The sequence below is a fragment of the Dromaius novaehollandiae genome, chromosome 8 (assembly GCF_036370855.1).
Source record: "Dromaius novaehollandiae isolate bDroNov1 chromosome 8, bDroNov1.hap1, whole genome shotgun sequence".
Classification (NCBI taxonomy): domain Eukaryota; kingdom Metazoa; phylum Chordata; class Aves; order Casuariiformes; family Dromaiidae; genus Dromaius; species Dromaius novaehollandiae.
Genome location: NC_088105.1, coordinates 29,791,807 through 29,805,292, shown reverse-complemented (window position 1 = coordinate 29,805,292; position 13,486 = coordinate 29,791,807). Strand labels below are relative to the sequence as shown.

The following is a 13,486-nucleotide window of genomic DNA, read 5'->3' as shown; positions in this document are numbered from 1 at the left end:
CATAAAAAGAATTCAGACAGTGCTGCGTGCATGAGGCAAGATGGCACAGGGAAGTGCTAAAGCTAACAGTGTGTATTTATGGCAGCTGCAATGCCTTTACAACGTTTCATTTTTACACTTCAACACCGCACGGCGTAGTCATGTCTCACCAGGGAATGGCTGTTTTCCCTGACCACAGCTCTTGCAAAAGACAGACTCAAGCCCTCCCAAACAGTCCCAGCTGCGGAAACTAGATTTGGGGGTTTTCTTGCAGATCCTTTTCCTCTCTGCTCCAGTGACTATGGAGCAGCAGTGAAACTCCAAATATACACACAGTGCTCTCAGCTCGTGGGATGCAGAGAGGTTTGAGGGCCCCCGAACTTCACCTTCGTCCATTACTGAAACGCCTCTTGGCTGATGCCTTTCAGTTTTGTTCCATCTGTGAAGCGGGGTGCATCTCACCTCCACGCCAAACTCCGACCTAAGCAATACATGCCGGAGGAATCGTTCCAAGCAGGATTCAGGTAAGACCCCTGACCATCGCCCAGCAAAGAGGGAGTTTGTAAATTCCTGTATGTTCCTATGCCTGGAGTGGGCACTTCCCAGAGAGAATAGGGGTCTCTGCTTCCCTGTCTTCTTTGATCTCAGTCCAACAGCTTCAAGCGCTTGCTGTTAATCCTCCCTGCTCTTCTGGAGCAAGCTGATGGGACGTGCATTCAAATAATCTGCATGCTGGAGGGAGAAACGCTGGCTGCAAAGACCACACAGCCTTCCTGTGAGCCTGAAGCCCTTCTCATGGACAACACAACTCTCCACTTTTACGTTCAGTTTGCAGAGCAGAAGGTGGCAGGAGTCTGCTCCACGCAGCATAACCTCCTTGTACTGCACAGCAAGACTCACCCATGCCACATTCCCAGAGCGATGTTCGTGGTTGGCTCCTTGACAGATATGCTGGATAGCTGAGGGCAGGACCAGTTGTTCAGACCACACAGCAACATTGGGAGGAGGCCCCCTGACATCCCAGTCCAGGCCTAGGACCAGCATGCTGGGAGCCGGACAGAATGGGCCAGCAGATCCATGCAGGGTCTAGCTCCCTGTCTCTGGCGAGAGCAGATGAGAGCTGCACTTGCACAGGAACCCAAACGGCAAGGTCTGTCCTCCCCCAGCATGGCTGCCTCCTTTGCACCTGGCGCTCCAGACTCAGCACGGCCTCCTTGTGCTGCTGGCCACTGAGCTCTGCAAGGTGCTTTGGATTGCTACCCAGGGAAGGGCTGGAGGGGATCAAGCCGACTGCTGCTGGCTACAAGCTGGGGCTGCCTGGGGCTTACAGAGAACAACGGGCAGCAGGTGGGCACCTGCTGTGCCCCACGGCATCCCGTCGCCCCACTCCCTCAGGGGCTGGCTAGCACTTGTACAAGAGATAAGGGGCACAGCTGAGAGACAGCGCTGGCTACCTCTGCTCCTTTCACAGGGTCTCTCAGCACCAGGACCTTGCATTGCCAACAGCAAGAGAAAAGGGAGACCCATGAACCATCTGCCATTGCCCACCACCACCACCATCAGGAACCGTGGGCGGTGCTGGCGGTATTTGACCCACCTCCGCAGCATCACACCGGTGGTGACTCTGGGCGCTCTGCCACACCGCACAGGAGTTGCATTCGCTTTTCTGTCAGTTTGTCAGTAGGAGACGAGAGCTCAGACTGGAAAGTACAGAGGAACCTGATGAAAGTAATCAGTCACAGGCAAAGCCACGGAGAGGAGAGAGAGGCCTCAGCTCCACCGCAGGACCTTCCTATTAACTGATTATTCTCCCTAGACAGGAGGCTGCAAATAAAATGTGATCTCTCCAGTGCCAAGGTCCCCACATCACTGCTGATGTTTTAGTCCTTTCTGCTCAAATGGTTTTAAAACCTTAGAATCAGTATTATCTGCATAGCTAACATCTCCATTCCCTTTTCTTCTTCCTTTCATCTTCGTTTACTCTCTCTATATTTCTCATCTTCAGTCAGCAAAAATCACAAGTCAGCTTTAATACCAGAGTCTTCATACCATCTGCAGGAAACAGATTATGTGGTACATACCTACTCAAAACCAGCAGACAGCCCGTCTGGGCAGGAGGAGGGGCTCTGCCTACATGCCCAGAGAAGAATTTCTGCTCTGACCCCAGATTTTCAATCAGTTTAATTCTCTCCTTGTGCACCAGAATAAATGTTTATGAATGTTTACGAGTGCTGAACAGGACTGATGGGGCTATATTCTGGCTATCTCCATCCTGTGACCTTCAGGGACAGGTGTTCCAGTGAATCTTTTTGATTTCTTCCACAGAAAATAACTCTTCGCAGACTACTTGTTAAAGTTTGATCTGGCTGTTTGCAAAGACACGCACTGCTGTACTGAGCGATGGCAGCTCTCACAGGGTCCTTCAGCTGGTGGAGCACATGCATTTCATCACAAGCAGAGGTCATGCCTGGCTTCTCACTCTTTGGAGAAATAAAGATCTCTTCTGCCAAGTCAGTGAAACCTCTTCCCTGAAGGGTCATCATTAGTTTATCCCAAGACCGACATGACTCCTTCAGAGTAGTCACTCCTCTACAACGATCTTACGGCCTTCACTTCCATCCAGGAATTACAGTGGATGAGCTCAGCAAGATACATGCCAGAAAAAAAAAATAGCAAAGCAATCAAGAAGTTTCCCACATAAATTCACCAAATGTGAAAGACTGGTTAGTGACAGGCCAGGAAACTTCAAGCAACTTGCCTTCTTGATCACAACTGCACATATTCAAAATAATGCAAAATTCAACACTTCCTGGAAAGTTTCTGTCTCTGGTATCCTCATTCCTGCACATTAGCATGAGGTTTCTCCCTCTGAAATGTATGAGTAAGGACTGAAAGCAGAACAGGCTGGGCAAGCACATAAAATATTTGAAAACACCAACACGAACAACATTGCCAACTTCGCCCACCTACACTTGGGACCAAACCATTAACTCCAAACTTCAGCTAAACAATACAGCATCAATTGTACAAACAACATGGAAGATTATATCCTCCTGGAATAAGAAAAGGGCAGTAAGTAGCTCTTCTAGCGATTAAAATAAAGCAACATCTGAAACATCAACAGAGATATGCCCCAGATAGCACTGCAAGGACCCTCAAAGCATTTTCTCTCTTCAAAGTTTTCCCCTTCCACATTATTACCGAGTTTCAGCCTTCAGAATATGAATGGGCAGTAAAGCCGCCTCTGTGCACCACACTCCCCACTGACAAACATATAAATGATTCACAGCTGCGTTCAGGAGACAGATCAATTAATCGTTGCAGCTCTCCAGTATTTATATTGGGCATCATTCAAGCAGGCCAGCTCTGAATCGATTACTCGTCGCTTCCAACACCCGCAGATCCTGTACTTCATTTATACGATTATCTTTGTTGAGAACAGCACGGGTCATCCAGGACGAAAGACCCTTGCTCCAAAGAAGAGTTTTATCTCATCAAAGAAGTGGCAACAAAAACTTCTCTTGACCCTGGGAAAATCACCCAAGAGGAGGTAACTACCCTTTTCTGGGCTGAGCAGAGCCCATAAGCCTGCCCGGAGCACCATGTGGGAACAGAGCTCAGCTCACAGCCAGCGAGGTGTCCAGAAGGGCGCACAAAGCATGAGCACGTTGGGGTAGCATCGGGACTGCAGAGGGGAAAGTCATTTACAGGCAGCGTGCACCTGCACCTCACGCCTTTTTTGTTCGTTTTTTCCCAGACTTGGTTAGCTTCACCTACAGTTGGGCTTTGAGAGGTAAATGCAAGGTCAAGTCTCTGCCTTGCAAAAGCAGAACTGAGAAGAGGCTTTGCTGAGCCATGAAAAGGCTGCCCTGCCTAGAGGGCTCCGGCAGCGCCCGGCCCCCAAGGACAGGCAGCCCCCTGTGTGTGGCTGACAGATGAATGAATTTTTTGCCTTAAACATTTCTTGGTGCATGGGGTGCAGGTAGGCCACAACCCCGAACAAGCCATCTGTCCCTGGCGGAAACAGGACTGGGCTGCTGCGACACCCCGAGATGGTCTCCCTGCGACCACCCAAGACACACCGAGCCTGCACAGAAGGAGACCACAATCGGGCAGAGACTTTGGGATCTGGACTGTAAATTATTGTCCATTTTTAGCACAACTTCTATAAAACCTGCTTGGCATGAGTGGCTAAATTTGCTGAAGCCTTAGGCCGCACTCCCTAGTACAGTGAGAAAGGGCCCCAGAGCTGCTGCAGGCGGGAATGATAAGGGAGTTACCAGCAATTTGCGTTCCTGTGCACTGCTGAAACAGTGCTAATTGCTGGAGTTATCACCTTCTTTGTCAGGACCCTGAGAGCTAATGGCTGGACCCAAGAATGGAGACACACCTGTCAGCAGAAACGGCAACAGTAAACGGCCTGCCTAGGGACAGTGATGAGACCCAATAAGGAGCAGGAGACCCCAGACCTAAATATTACTATTGGTCTGAACTACCACGTGAGGGGTGGGAAAACTTAATTTGAAAAAGCTATAATTACCAAGGGATTTCTTTGTTTGGGATCTCGCCTGCTCTCGCCCTCTCTTGCCCTCTCTCTCGGCCCTCACTCCTCGTCCCTCGTCCCTCGTCGGAGGCACCCAGCTTGAGCTGTGATTCGAATGGAGTCAGCGGAACATCGTCGGCCTCGGAGTGGTTGTAGCTAGCTTCTTCTCTCCTTTTCCAACTTTTTCTCTATCTTTTCCCCTTACCCTTGTTTCCTTTTTCCCTTCGCCTCCCCCCCCCCCACCTTTTCTCCCCACTTCGTGGAAAATAAAGGTAAAAGGTTGTACGATATTTGACCGGTTTTAGCGTCTTAATCTCATCCTTGGGATCGTAACGAAACCCTCCCGATATTGGATCGGGACACTGTGCCCCCCACAAACAGGCAGCACCCTGTGGGCTCTGCTGAGTGACAGGCTTCACCCTCAATGGAGCCACCAGCATGAAGGAAGCAGACATAAAAGCTTGCTTAAAACTCTCCGAAGGGTTATAACCTGCCTGGCAAAACACAAGTAGAAGGTGCCAGGTCCTGCTCCCTCCCGGCAAGCGTGCCAGGAGCCCCAAAGAGAGATCCCTGCCGGGCGAGGGCTCGTTCCCCCTGCGCTCTGCAGGGGATAGGGCAGGTGGGAGGAGTACACGTGGGAGAAGGGATAAGAGAGGAACATCATCTGACGTATCACCTTTCCAACAGCAATCCTTTCCTGACTAAACTTTCTGCCAGTTTGTAAGCCACAGTGTTTTTTGAGGATAAATGGTCCCCCTTGCTCAGGCAAGGCCTTGGCTGTGTCCCACGCTTCTCCGAGCCCCAGCAGAGCCGCAAGGGGCAGAAGAGAAATACTTGGACCAGCCAGCCCAGCCCTTGGTGGAGAGGCAACCCACCATGCCCGCGGTCCCCCCCGCTGTACCTGTGCTTCCGACAGCATGACGTCCTTGATCACGGGCTGCCCTCTAGGCTCGTTGTTCTCCAGCTTCACGTACGTGACCTGGTATCCCCGGATCTGCCCGTGCTGCTTGTTGGAGATGGGCAGCTTCCAGCTGACCCGGATGGCAGTCGAATTCACAGACTCTACCTCCACCTTTCGCGGTGGGGCACTGGGCACTGTAACACACATGGGATGGACACTTTACAGCAGGCACCGCACGACCGCTGCCAGCTAACTCTCACTCCTTCGCTACCTTCCCTCTGCCTCATTGCGAGGATGGCCCTGCCAGCCAGCACAAGTTCCCTCTGCCTGCCTGGAAGGTGATATTGCAGTTTCTGGTGTGACCGTATTGCCTACCCTTTCCCAGCATCCAAGCACTGCTGTTGCTCTCAATGGGACAGAACAGGGCTGTGATACACGGGAGCACCCCGGCTAAGAACGGCTGTGCTGGGGCAGACCCCAGGTCCATCTCGCCCTCTCTCCTCGCCTCCAGCAATGGACGGCAGCAGGAGAGCAAGGAGTATAAGAACAGCAATAGGCATATAATAGGAATATAGGAATATAACATGGTGAGCAGGTATGGTATTCCTCACGTGTACTCTCCCAGCCTCCCGCTGCTTGCAGCTCAGGGTGACCCTCTCTGCACCCCGTCACTGCATGGCATCTCCTGTCTGTCAGCTCCCCCTCATCCGCCGACCCTGCTTAGATGCGACGGGGCGCCCTGCATACCTGCCGCCAGCCAGAGCGCACACGCGCACTTCCACTGTGACAGCAAGAGGTTAATGAGGGGGAAAAGCACCATCCTAAAACAATAACCCAGAGCTCGGAGACAGCAGTCACTGAACTCAGCCAGATAAAGGGGCCTGTGGGGATTGTGACAGCTCTGGGGACTGTATTTCATGCACGGCTAGCTGAATGCTTTTTGATAATAAAATGAAAAATTACACTGCCCTGAAAATATCAATTTTCTTGCAAGGTGAGGCCCTTTTAAAAATGTATTTATACCCTATTTACCATTTGGAAAAATTACATCCTTATTACTTTTTCCTCTTGCATTGACTGTGACAAAAATGTCAATGCTAAAAAATTAGCCTCTCCGCTGCTCCTGGAAAGCGCTCGCTGCAGAGGATACTGCTGCCGTGTGGGTGCCAAGTACCCGAGTGAAGGACCTGGGCTCCATCCTAGCACCTTTAGTGCGGGTCTCCCTACCACTCTCCACTGCTGGGAAAAATCCAGGGGTTTGGAAGCCCCTTGTGCCCCAATTCTCAACATAGCAAGAAATAATCAGGATTAGACAATTAGGGATGGATAGCTGACACGCAGACATAATGAATACTGCTGTTTCAACCAACTAGATGGGAAGAAACAGCTACCCAGCAGGTAAGCACAGTGTTTAAGCCGCAGGGCAATTCATTATTTTCCCCAGATGTCCTTCTTAATTGTAGATAATTAAATAAAATGGAGAGAGGAGGAACGGAGCATTTTAGCACTGTGAGGCCAGCTCGAGGTATAAGAACGGAGGGGGCTGCACTTGAATAGTTGCCACCTTCTGGCTGGAGCAGCCTACGCTGTAATCCAATTCACTTAGTACAGTGACCTTGGACAAGCCATAGGGCTTTCCTGCCCTAGCAAAGCACCTGCCCACACACACTAATGGGAGTCTGAGCGAAAAGCACGATCCTCCCTGAGAACCAGAGAGACTCTCCTGTCAAGCTCTGCTGGCAAGAGGCCGTGGGAGGCCTAGGCAGGACCCAGTGCAGGGAGGTTGCAGGGACATTAAAAGATGTGAACGTGAGCATCCCTGGCCATGGTGTTTCCAGGATCACTATGCTCCTTCGACAGGGGAAATTATCCCATTATGGGGGGTATGTGCTGCATCTGAGACCCAAGAGGGAGAGTTCAGTTTGTTTTCAGATCACAGTTCAGCATTTCTTATTGCTTCCTCATGGATATCTAGCAAGCATCAGCATCTTGGAGGGATATGAAATCATTTCTGACAGCTGAGCTGGAATGTCCAACTGTGGTGCCCTAAAACTAACCGAGCGAGCTTGTTGCGACATTTCTAGGGTAGCAGCTTCCCCTGGGCTATATCTCTGCTGAACAAGAACTGAAGCAAACAATACACGCAGCAGGACACGCACAGATGTGTTCGCAAGGCCAGAACGCAGTCAGTGAGCATTCCCAGACACCACTTCCAGAGCCACGGAGACATGGGGGACAGTGGCAGCCCATTTAGTGAAACCGCAACATGTCTGGTTTCAATTTGCTACGCTGACTGGGCAATGCAGAGATCGTCCTTTCTTTGCCTGGATGCCACATCTCTTTCTCCTCCCATTAAAATCTGCAGCTTCTGAGGTCAGCATGAAGCCATGGAAGTTCCTATTGTCACCCTGAGCTCTGCCACTTTCAAAGGAGACAGCTTAAGTCATGATGACATAACTGACAGCCCTGCTAATACAAAGCAATTTCTCTTTAAAGCTGTCGTATCCAGTAAAGTGTTCTGTACATGCGATATTCTGACTCTTGAGTGGAAGAACAGATTTATATAAACCGTGGCTTGCCTGGAAGCCAGGGCTGGAAGCAGCTTTCCTGTGATATCTACAAGTTTCAGATGGATTTCATTTCCCCTCTTTAGTTTGCTGGATTTCAGGTCAACAAGTAAACTTTAAGTCCTGATTTTACAATGTGAGAGGAGCTTTTGGCTGGGAGAACTCCCATCAGCTTTAGTAAAAGGGAAACTACCCCCATAAAACACTAGAAAGCCAGAACAGCAAAGCACCGTAATGCCTGCTCATGCTTGTAGGAAGCACTACTCACACACGCAGGACTCTGGCAGGCCCATGCAGGGGGATCTGACCCATGGCCTCCAGGCAAGACATCATATCAGAGCAAGGGCCACCAGAGCAATCCCTCTCACCCCACTCCAGAGTCATCGCAGAGACCCATTCTCTGCAGCTGCTGACCAAAGCGCTGCTTCAGAGAGCCCCTGGTCCTGCTTCAAAAGCACTTCCAGTGCCAGTATCCCCAACTCCCTTCCCACTCGCCAGCAACTCAGCTAGGAGAGTCCTAGTGCTCGAAAGGCAGCAGGTGCAGGAGCTGTTTGGTGACACCTACCATCCTCATCAGTGCGCACGTGCACGGGGGTGCTCTCCGGTCCTGGCCCCACATCGGTGTGAGCCCTTACCCACACCTTGTACTCGGTCCATTTCTCCAGGTCCTTGATCTCCCAGCTGGAGTGTTCCCGTCCAATGCCATCCACCACATGCTTGGTGCTGTCCTCTCCTTCCACCGCCTGGTACGCAATGGAGTACTGGGTGATGACTCCATTGCGGCTCTGGGCAGGCGGTGGCACCCAACTTACCCGGATGGTAGTGGAGCTGGTGCTTACACACTTGACTTCTTGGGGTGGGGCGGAGGGGGCTGGGGATAAATAAATGAAGGAAGTGGGGAGATGAAGGGAAATGAGTGGAAGGAGAAACCAAAATGCACAGGGAACTTTTACCCAGCCAACTGAGCACTGAACATATGCATGGCAATGCAGCCAAGAGCTTCCTGGACAACCACCTGCCTTCCTTACAAATCAAAGATGGTACTAGGGACAATTTGTATTTGAAAACCCGATGAACAGCATGGAGATACAAGTGCTGCTTTGCATCAGAGAACACCTCTTCCCAAAGCAGCCTGAGATGCTCACTTCACCAAAAACAACAAATGACAGTAGGGAAAGGGAAAGATAGAGAGAGAAAGAAAGAGACTGGTAGGGAGAAGAAAGATGCTTACAGTGAAGATCTGAAACAGATGGAAACCAGAAGAGATAGCACGATACCAGAAGGCAAGAGTGGCAGAAGGGGAAGCTCGCACACCAGATTGCATGAAGGCTTGCAAGAGCCTTCTCCTAGACAAGTGGAGGAAACAGCAGAGGGCAGGGAAAGTGAGTGACTGAGGTTGGCTGCGGGGCATCTAGGGAGGGTTTGAAACTGTGACCATCATTTGTGAGCAGCACCCAGCCCCAGGTTAGCTGGGACTGCTGGCAGGACACCAAGGAAAGAGGAGATACACTCAGATGTTTCTCATGAGGGCAGGAAGAGGGAGGGAGCCCATCTGGTTGGGGAAGGCATACGGGAGTTGGGTGCTTCTCAGGGTGCTTGCACAGAAGGTAAGAGCCCTAAGCAGAGAGGGCAGGGCACCACCACTGAAGAAGCGCACATAGCTGCTCTGAGGCTAGGAAGCAGGCTGACCAAGCAATAAGCGAGTGTGAGGCACCTTGCTTTGCTAAGGCAGGTGAAAGGATTCTGGTTTCTATTCCTGACTGCAACCAGCAAGTTAAAAATGCAGGAAAAGACACTGGTGCACTTCCCCATGCAGCAGTCCTTGAAGCCATCAGTGCACCAGAGCCAGCCTTTCAGGGGACACAGGCAGCAGGACAAGGCTGTCTGCTCACCGCTTGTGTGAAGGTGAACAGAATCTGCATCATCCCAGACAGCAGTGGGGAGCTTAGAAAATTAAAGCACTCAACAACTGTACTATTCTGGGCAGAGGATGGCAGTGGCAGAAGATCTGAGAAAACTGGGGACAGCAGGACCTCCCAGCGCCACCTCCACTTGCTGGGAGCACAGGCAGTCCTAGGCTATAGGTAACTATTGGGCCAATTTCTGCACCCAGGGAGCAGGGCCCGTCACTGATTCCTGGCCTGGGGAGCCTGGACAGAGGAAAGAAGGAGGCACAGTGTGCAGTAACAGAGCTGGAAGAGACGGTGCCTGAGCAGAATCAGGCTGCTGGCATGGGAGTTGTACTGGAAGAAAGAGAAGCCAAAACAAGTGTGTGGAAGCAAGCAGTTCCTCATGTGAGGAAGGCAGAGAGAGAGCAGCCCTAGCATCTGGTATAGTGGAAGTGAGAAGGAGTAGAAAATCCTCACACTCCTTTGGTTAAGCAAGCAGAGAAGAGGCAGGGAAGAAAGCAGGAAGACAGAGCACCAAAGCAACACCAAGAGTGAATTCGGAAAAGGCATATGTTAGATACAGAGCCTTGTGGTACCCCTCCAAGGGGACGGGTGAGACATTAGGAGTTTTGGGCTGGCAAGCCTTTCTTTTGCCACTGTCTGCAGAGAGGCCCATCATAGCAGAGATGTGCTTTGGCTTCTGGCCTCCATGGCATCACTCAGGATGCAGCAGTGAGCTCCTTCTCCAAAGGCAGCTTTGGCTGGCAGCACAGGCAGGTCACACGTTGGCTATTGACTGGGTAAGAGTCACACACACAAGTGCAATGCACAAACTGAGATTAACACTTAAAGGAAGCAAAATAAAACTTGGTAACATAAGCAGGATCAACTTAAAATGCACAAGGAGTGGAAGTGTCCCTCCTGGGGTCAGCAAAGAGCCAGCCAGGTGGCCAGCGTGCACCCCCCCACAGACACACCTCTATGCACACCGTGCAACCCACTGCTGCCTCTGGGCTGCTCACACCTGCCTCCCCTGCCAGCCTACAGCAGGCCTGCACACCCATCCCATCAATCTACTCCTTACACCTGGGAAAAGCCAGCCTCAAGCTCCCATAAGAACATTTTAATGGTGGGAACTGATGGGCCCAGCGCTGGCACTCCTCTCCTGCATCATACCATTCACCTGATGTGCTGCTGACTCCTGGAAAGCTCTCCCATGCTCCAAGGACCCTCAGAATAACAATGTTGTACTTTTTCCAGGGTGCCCAGCAGCTAAGCAAGCAGCTTGGAAAGACAGCATAGGAGGCAGCTGTCTTCTCAGGAGACTAGTCTAGTTGTTCTGCTGGAAGTACACAGTGGTGCCGCCCAGCAAGGCGCTCTGCACCCTTCTCACATTGCTGGGCAGGCATCCCTAGCCCTTCTACATCTGGAGCAGGGAATTGGGATGCCAAGAAGAAAACCCAGCCAGCAGCAACACAGAAGCCGCTCTCCAGCCCGTTAGTGACTCATTAATGGTGATGTGCCTCCTGCCTTACCCTTGACTGGCTTGTCAGGGCTGGGAAAGAGCCTGAAGCCACGCTCTTTGGAAAGCACGAGTCTGACTGCTCCCGCTGTTTGCATCCCACCTGAACATGTCATCCTCCAAGATCTAAAAGCCTTCGTCAGGGCAACTGGATGGAACAGCGCAGGAGGGAGGCCAATTTGAAGCAGGGAGCAGCAGTCTTTCTAGATTAATAAGTTTTAAGGCCAGAGGGGAACAATCCAACCATCTAACGTGAGGTGTTGCTTAGTGCAGATCAACTAATTTCACCCTGGAAGTCCTGCACTGTGCACGCAACTTTGGCTGAGCTAAAGCAGAGCTTTCCAAAAGACCTGATCAACTTCAAGATTCCTAGTGACCAAGAATCCCTCTGTCCTAGGACTATTCAGCCAGCCATATTACCTTGCTGAACGGCCCGCTATTAACTGCCAAGCATTTTTCTCTCAAAATAGAGTGCCATGAGAAATCTTCTTCTCATGCAGGAGGCTTGTAAGCCATGACCCAGTCACTTTTTGGATAAATGAAAGAACTCTTAGGTCCATCACTATGAGAAGGGTCAAACCAAGTTATTTCTGTGGCCTTTGGCTGAATCTCTTCCAAGCTGTCCACATCCCTTTTACTGAGCAGATACCAGAATGAGTCAGCTACTGCTCTACTGGCCAGTGAAGCAACAGCCTGAAAACAGACCAATACGAATGACCCCATGAGAAGACAGCATGTAGAGCAGGTCAGGAGAGAGGCCTGCTTTGAGGAGTCCACAAAGCAAAGGTTTCTCTTCCTTGAACTGTCGTGAGACTCTGAAGAACTCCTTTATGCATGGAGCTGTCTCTGATTAAGTGTGTTCAGAGATAGGAGCCTCCATTGATGGATTTTATATAAGTGGCAGGAGAGTTGCTCCAACCTTTGCCCATCAATACAAAAGCTATCTGAAGTAAGTATACAAATCCCCATACGCAGAATTTGTTCTCAGTGTTCAAGTATTTGTAACCGCTTGGTCTGAACTGCTCTCCATTTTCATACCTGACTATTGTGCAGCACCATTACTCATTTAACAAGGTGGAGGAATGCTTGTGACTGATATGTTAATGGAGTGAGTTTTCCTCAAAGAGGAGGTCACTCAAACCCCGAGCAGAGCTGCTCTTCCCTGTCTGATCTCCCTTTCTAATAGCCGTCTCAGGCTCACCGCTGCTGTGCAGGCAGTCGCCCTCCCTGCAGGGAAGGCTGGCTGCCTTTGCCAACTGCTCACCCCACATGGCTACTAAATCCCAGACAGACGGTGCAAACGGAAATGTCTTTTTTCCCCCTTTTAATGCTCTTTGCATAATGACAAGCCCAAAAATCGTTAGTGAAAACGAGCTTATCGCAGGGCCCTTTGATAGCCCTAATCTGCTTATGTGCAGCACTTTGAGCTGCCAATCAGAGCAATGCAAACTCCTGCTCTGTGATCACATGGGGCAGAGAGAGGACGAAAGTGATATTGCTTGGGTCACCTCATTATCTAGCCTCTCTATTAACTCTGCTGCGGCTTGTTCCGGTTTCCCCCAGTGCTGCAGTCCCAGAAGCAGCAGCCTCACTTGCTCACACAACCCAGGCACACAGTCACTTTCCCAAACTCACTCCTCCAGCTGCCTGACAGCCACAGGCACATCTGGCCTCAAAGGACACCTCACCTTGCAATCAACTGTATGCACCAGGGAAGGACTCCTGCAGAAGCAAGACAGCTGGAATGGGGAGTGAAGGGGTAAAAATCCAATGGTTTGGAGACAGGCACATTTAGAGCCAGCCAAACACCCATATGCTGCCTGTCCGAACAGCTTGCCTGCATGGGAGTAAATTCATAGAGATGCACAAGCCCACTCAAATCAATCTCTTCAAAGCAATTTCCCAGTCTGTTTCACTCCTCCATCAGTTTTTATGAATCTATCCTTAGGGAAGGACAGCATGATCAAAGGGATGCAAAGAAAGAACTTACCACTTGGGTGTACCCCCTCTGCCACAGAGCCCTAATCCAAAACCCCAGCTGACTTTCCCCATTTTCTCTTTAGCTAAATGCAGGTCAGCATCCCT

At 50.8% G+C, this 13,486-nt stretch overlaps 1 protein-coding gene across 5 annotated transcripts in view; it reads right to left on the bottom strand.

Annotated features, from left to right (window-relative positions):
* The window catches only part of PTPRF (protein tyrosine phosphatase receptor type F), a 394,663-nt gene that overhangs the window by 59,191 nt on the left and 321,986 nt on the right, over positions 1 to 13,486 (bottom strand). For all 5 annotated transcript variants that reach the window (XM_064516086.1, XM_064516084.1, XM_064516088.1 and 2 more), the window contains 2 exons: positions 8,556 to 8,861; positions 5,424 to 5,617 (listed from right to left, as the gene is read on the bottom strand). In XM_064516086.1, the coding sequence (XP_064372156.1) occupies positions 5,424 to 5,617; positions 8,556 to 8,861 (500 nt within the window). The remainder of the gene's footprint in view (positions 1 to 5,423; positions 5,618 to 8,555; positions 8,862 to 13,486) is intronic.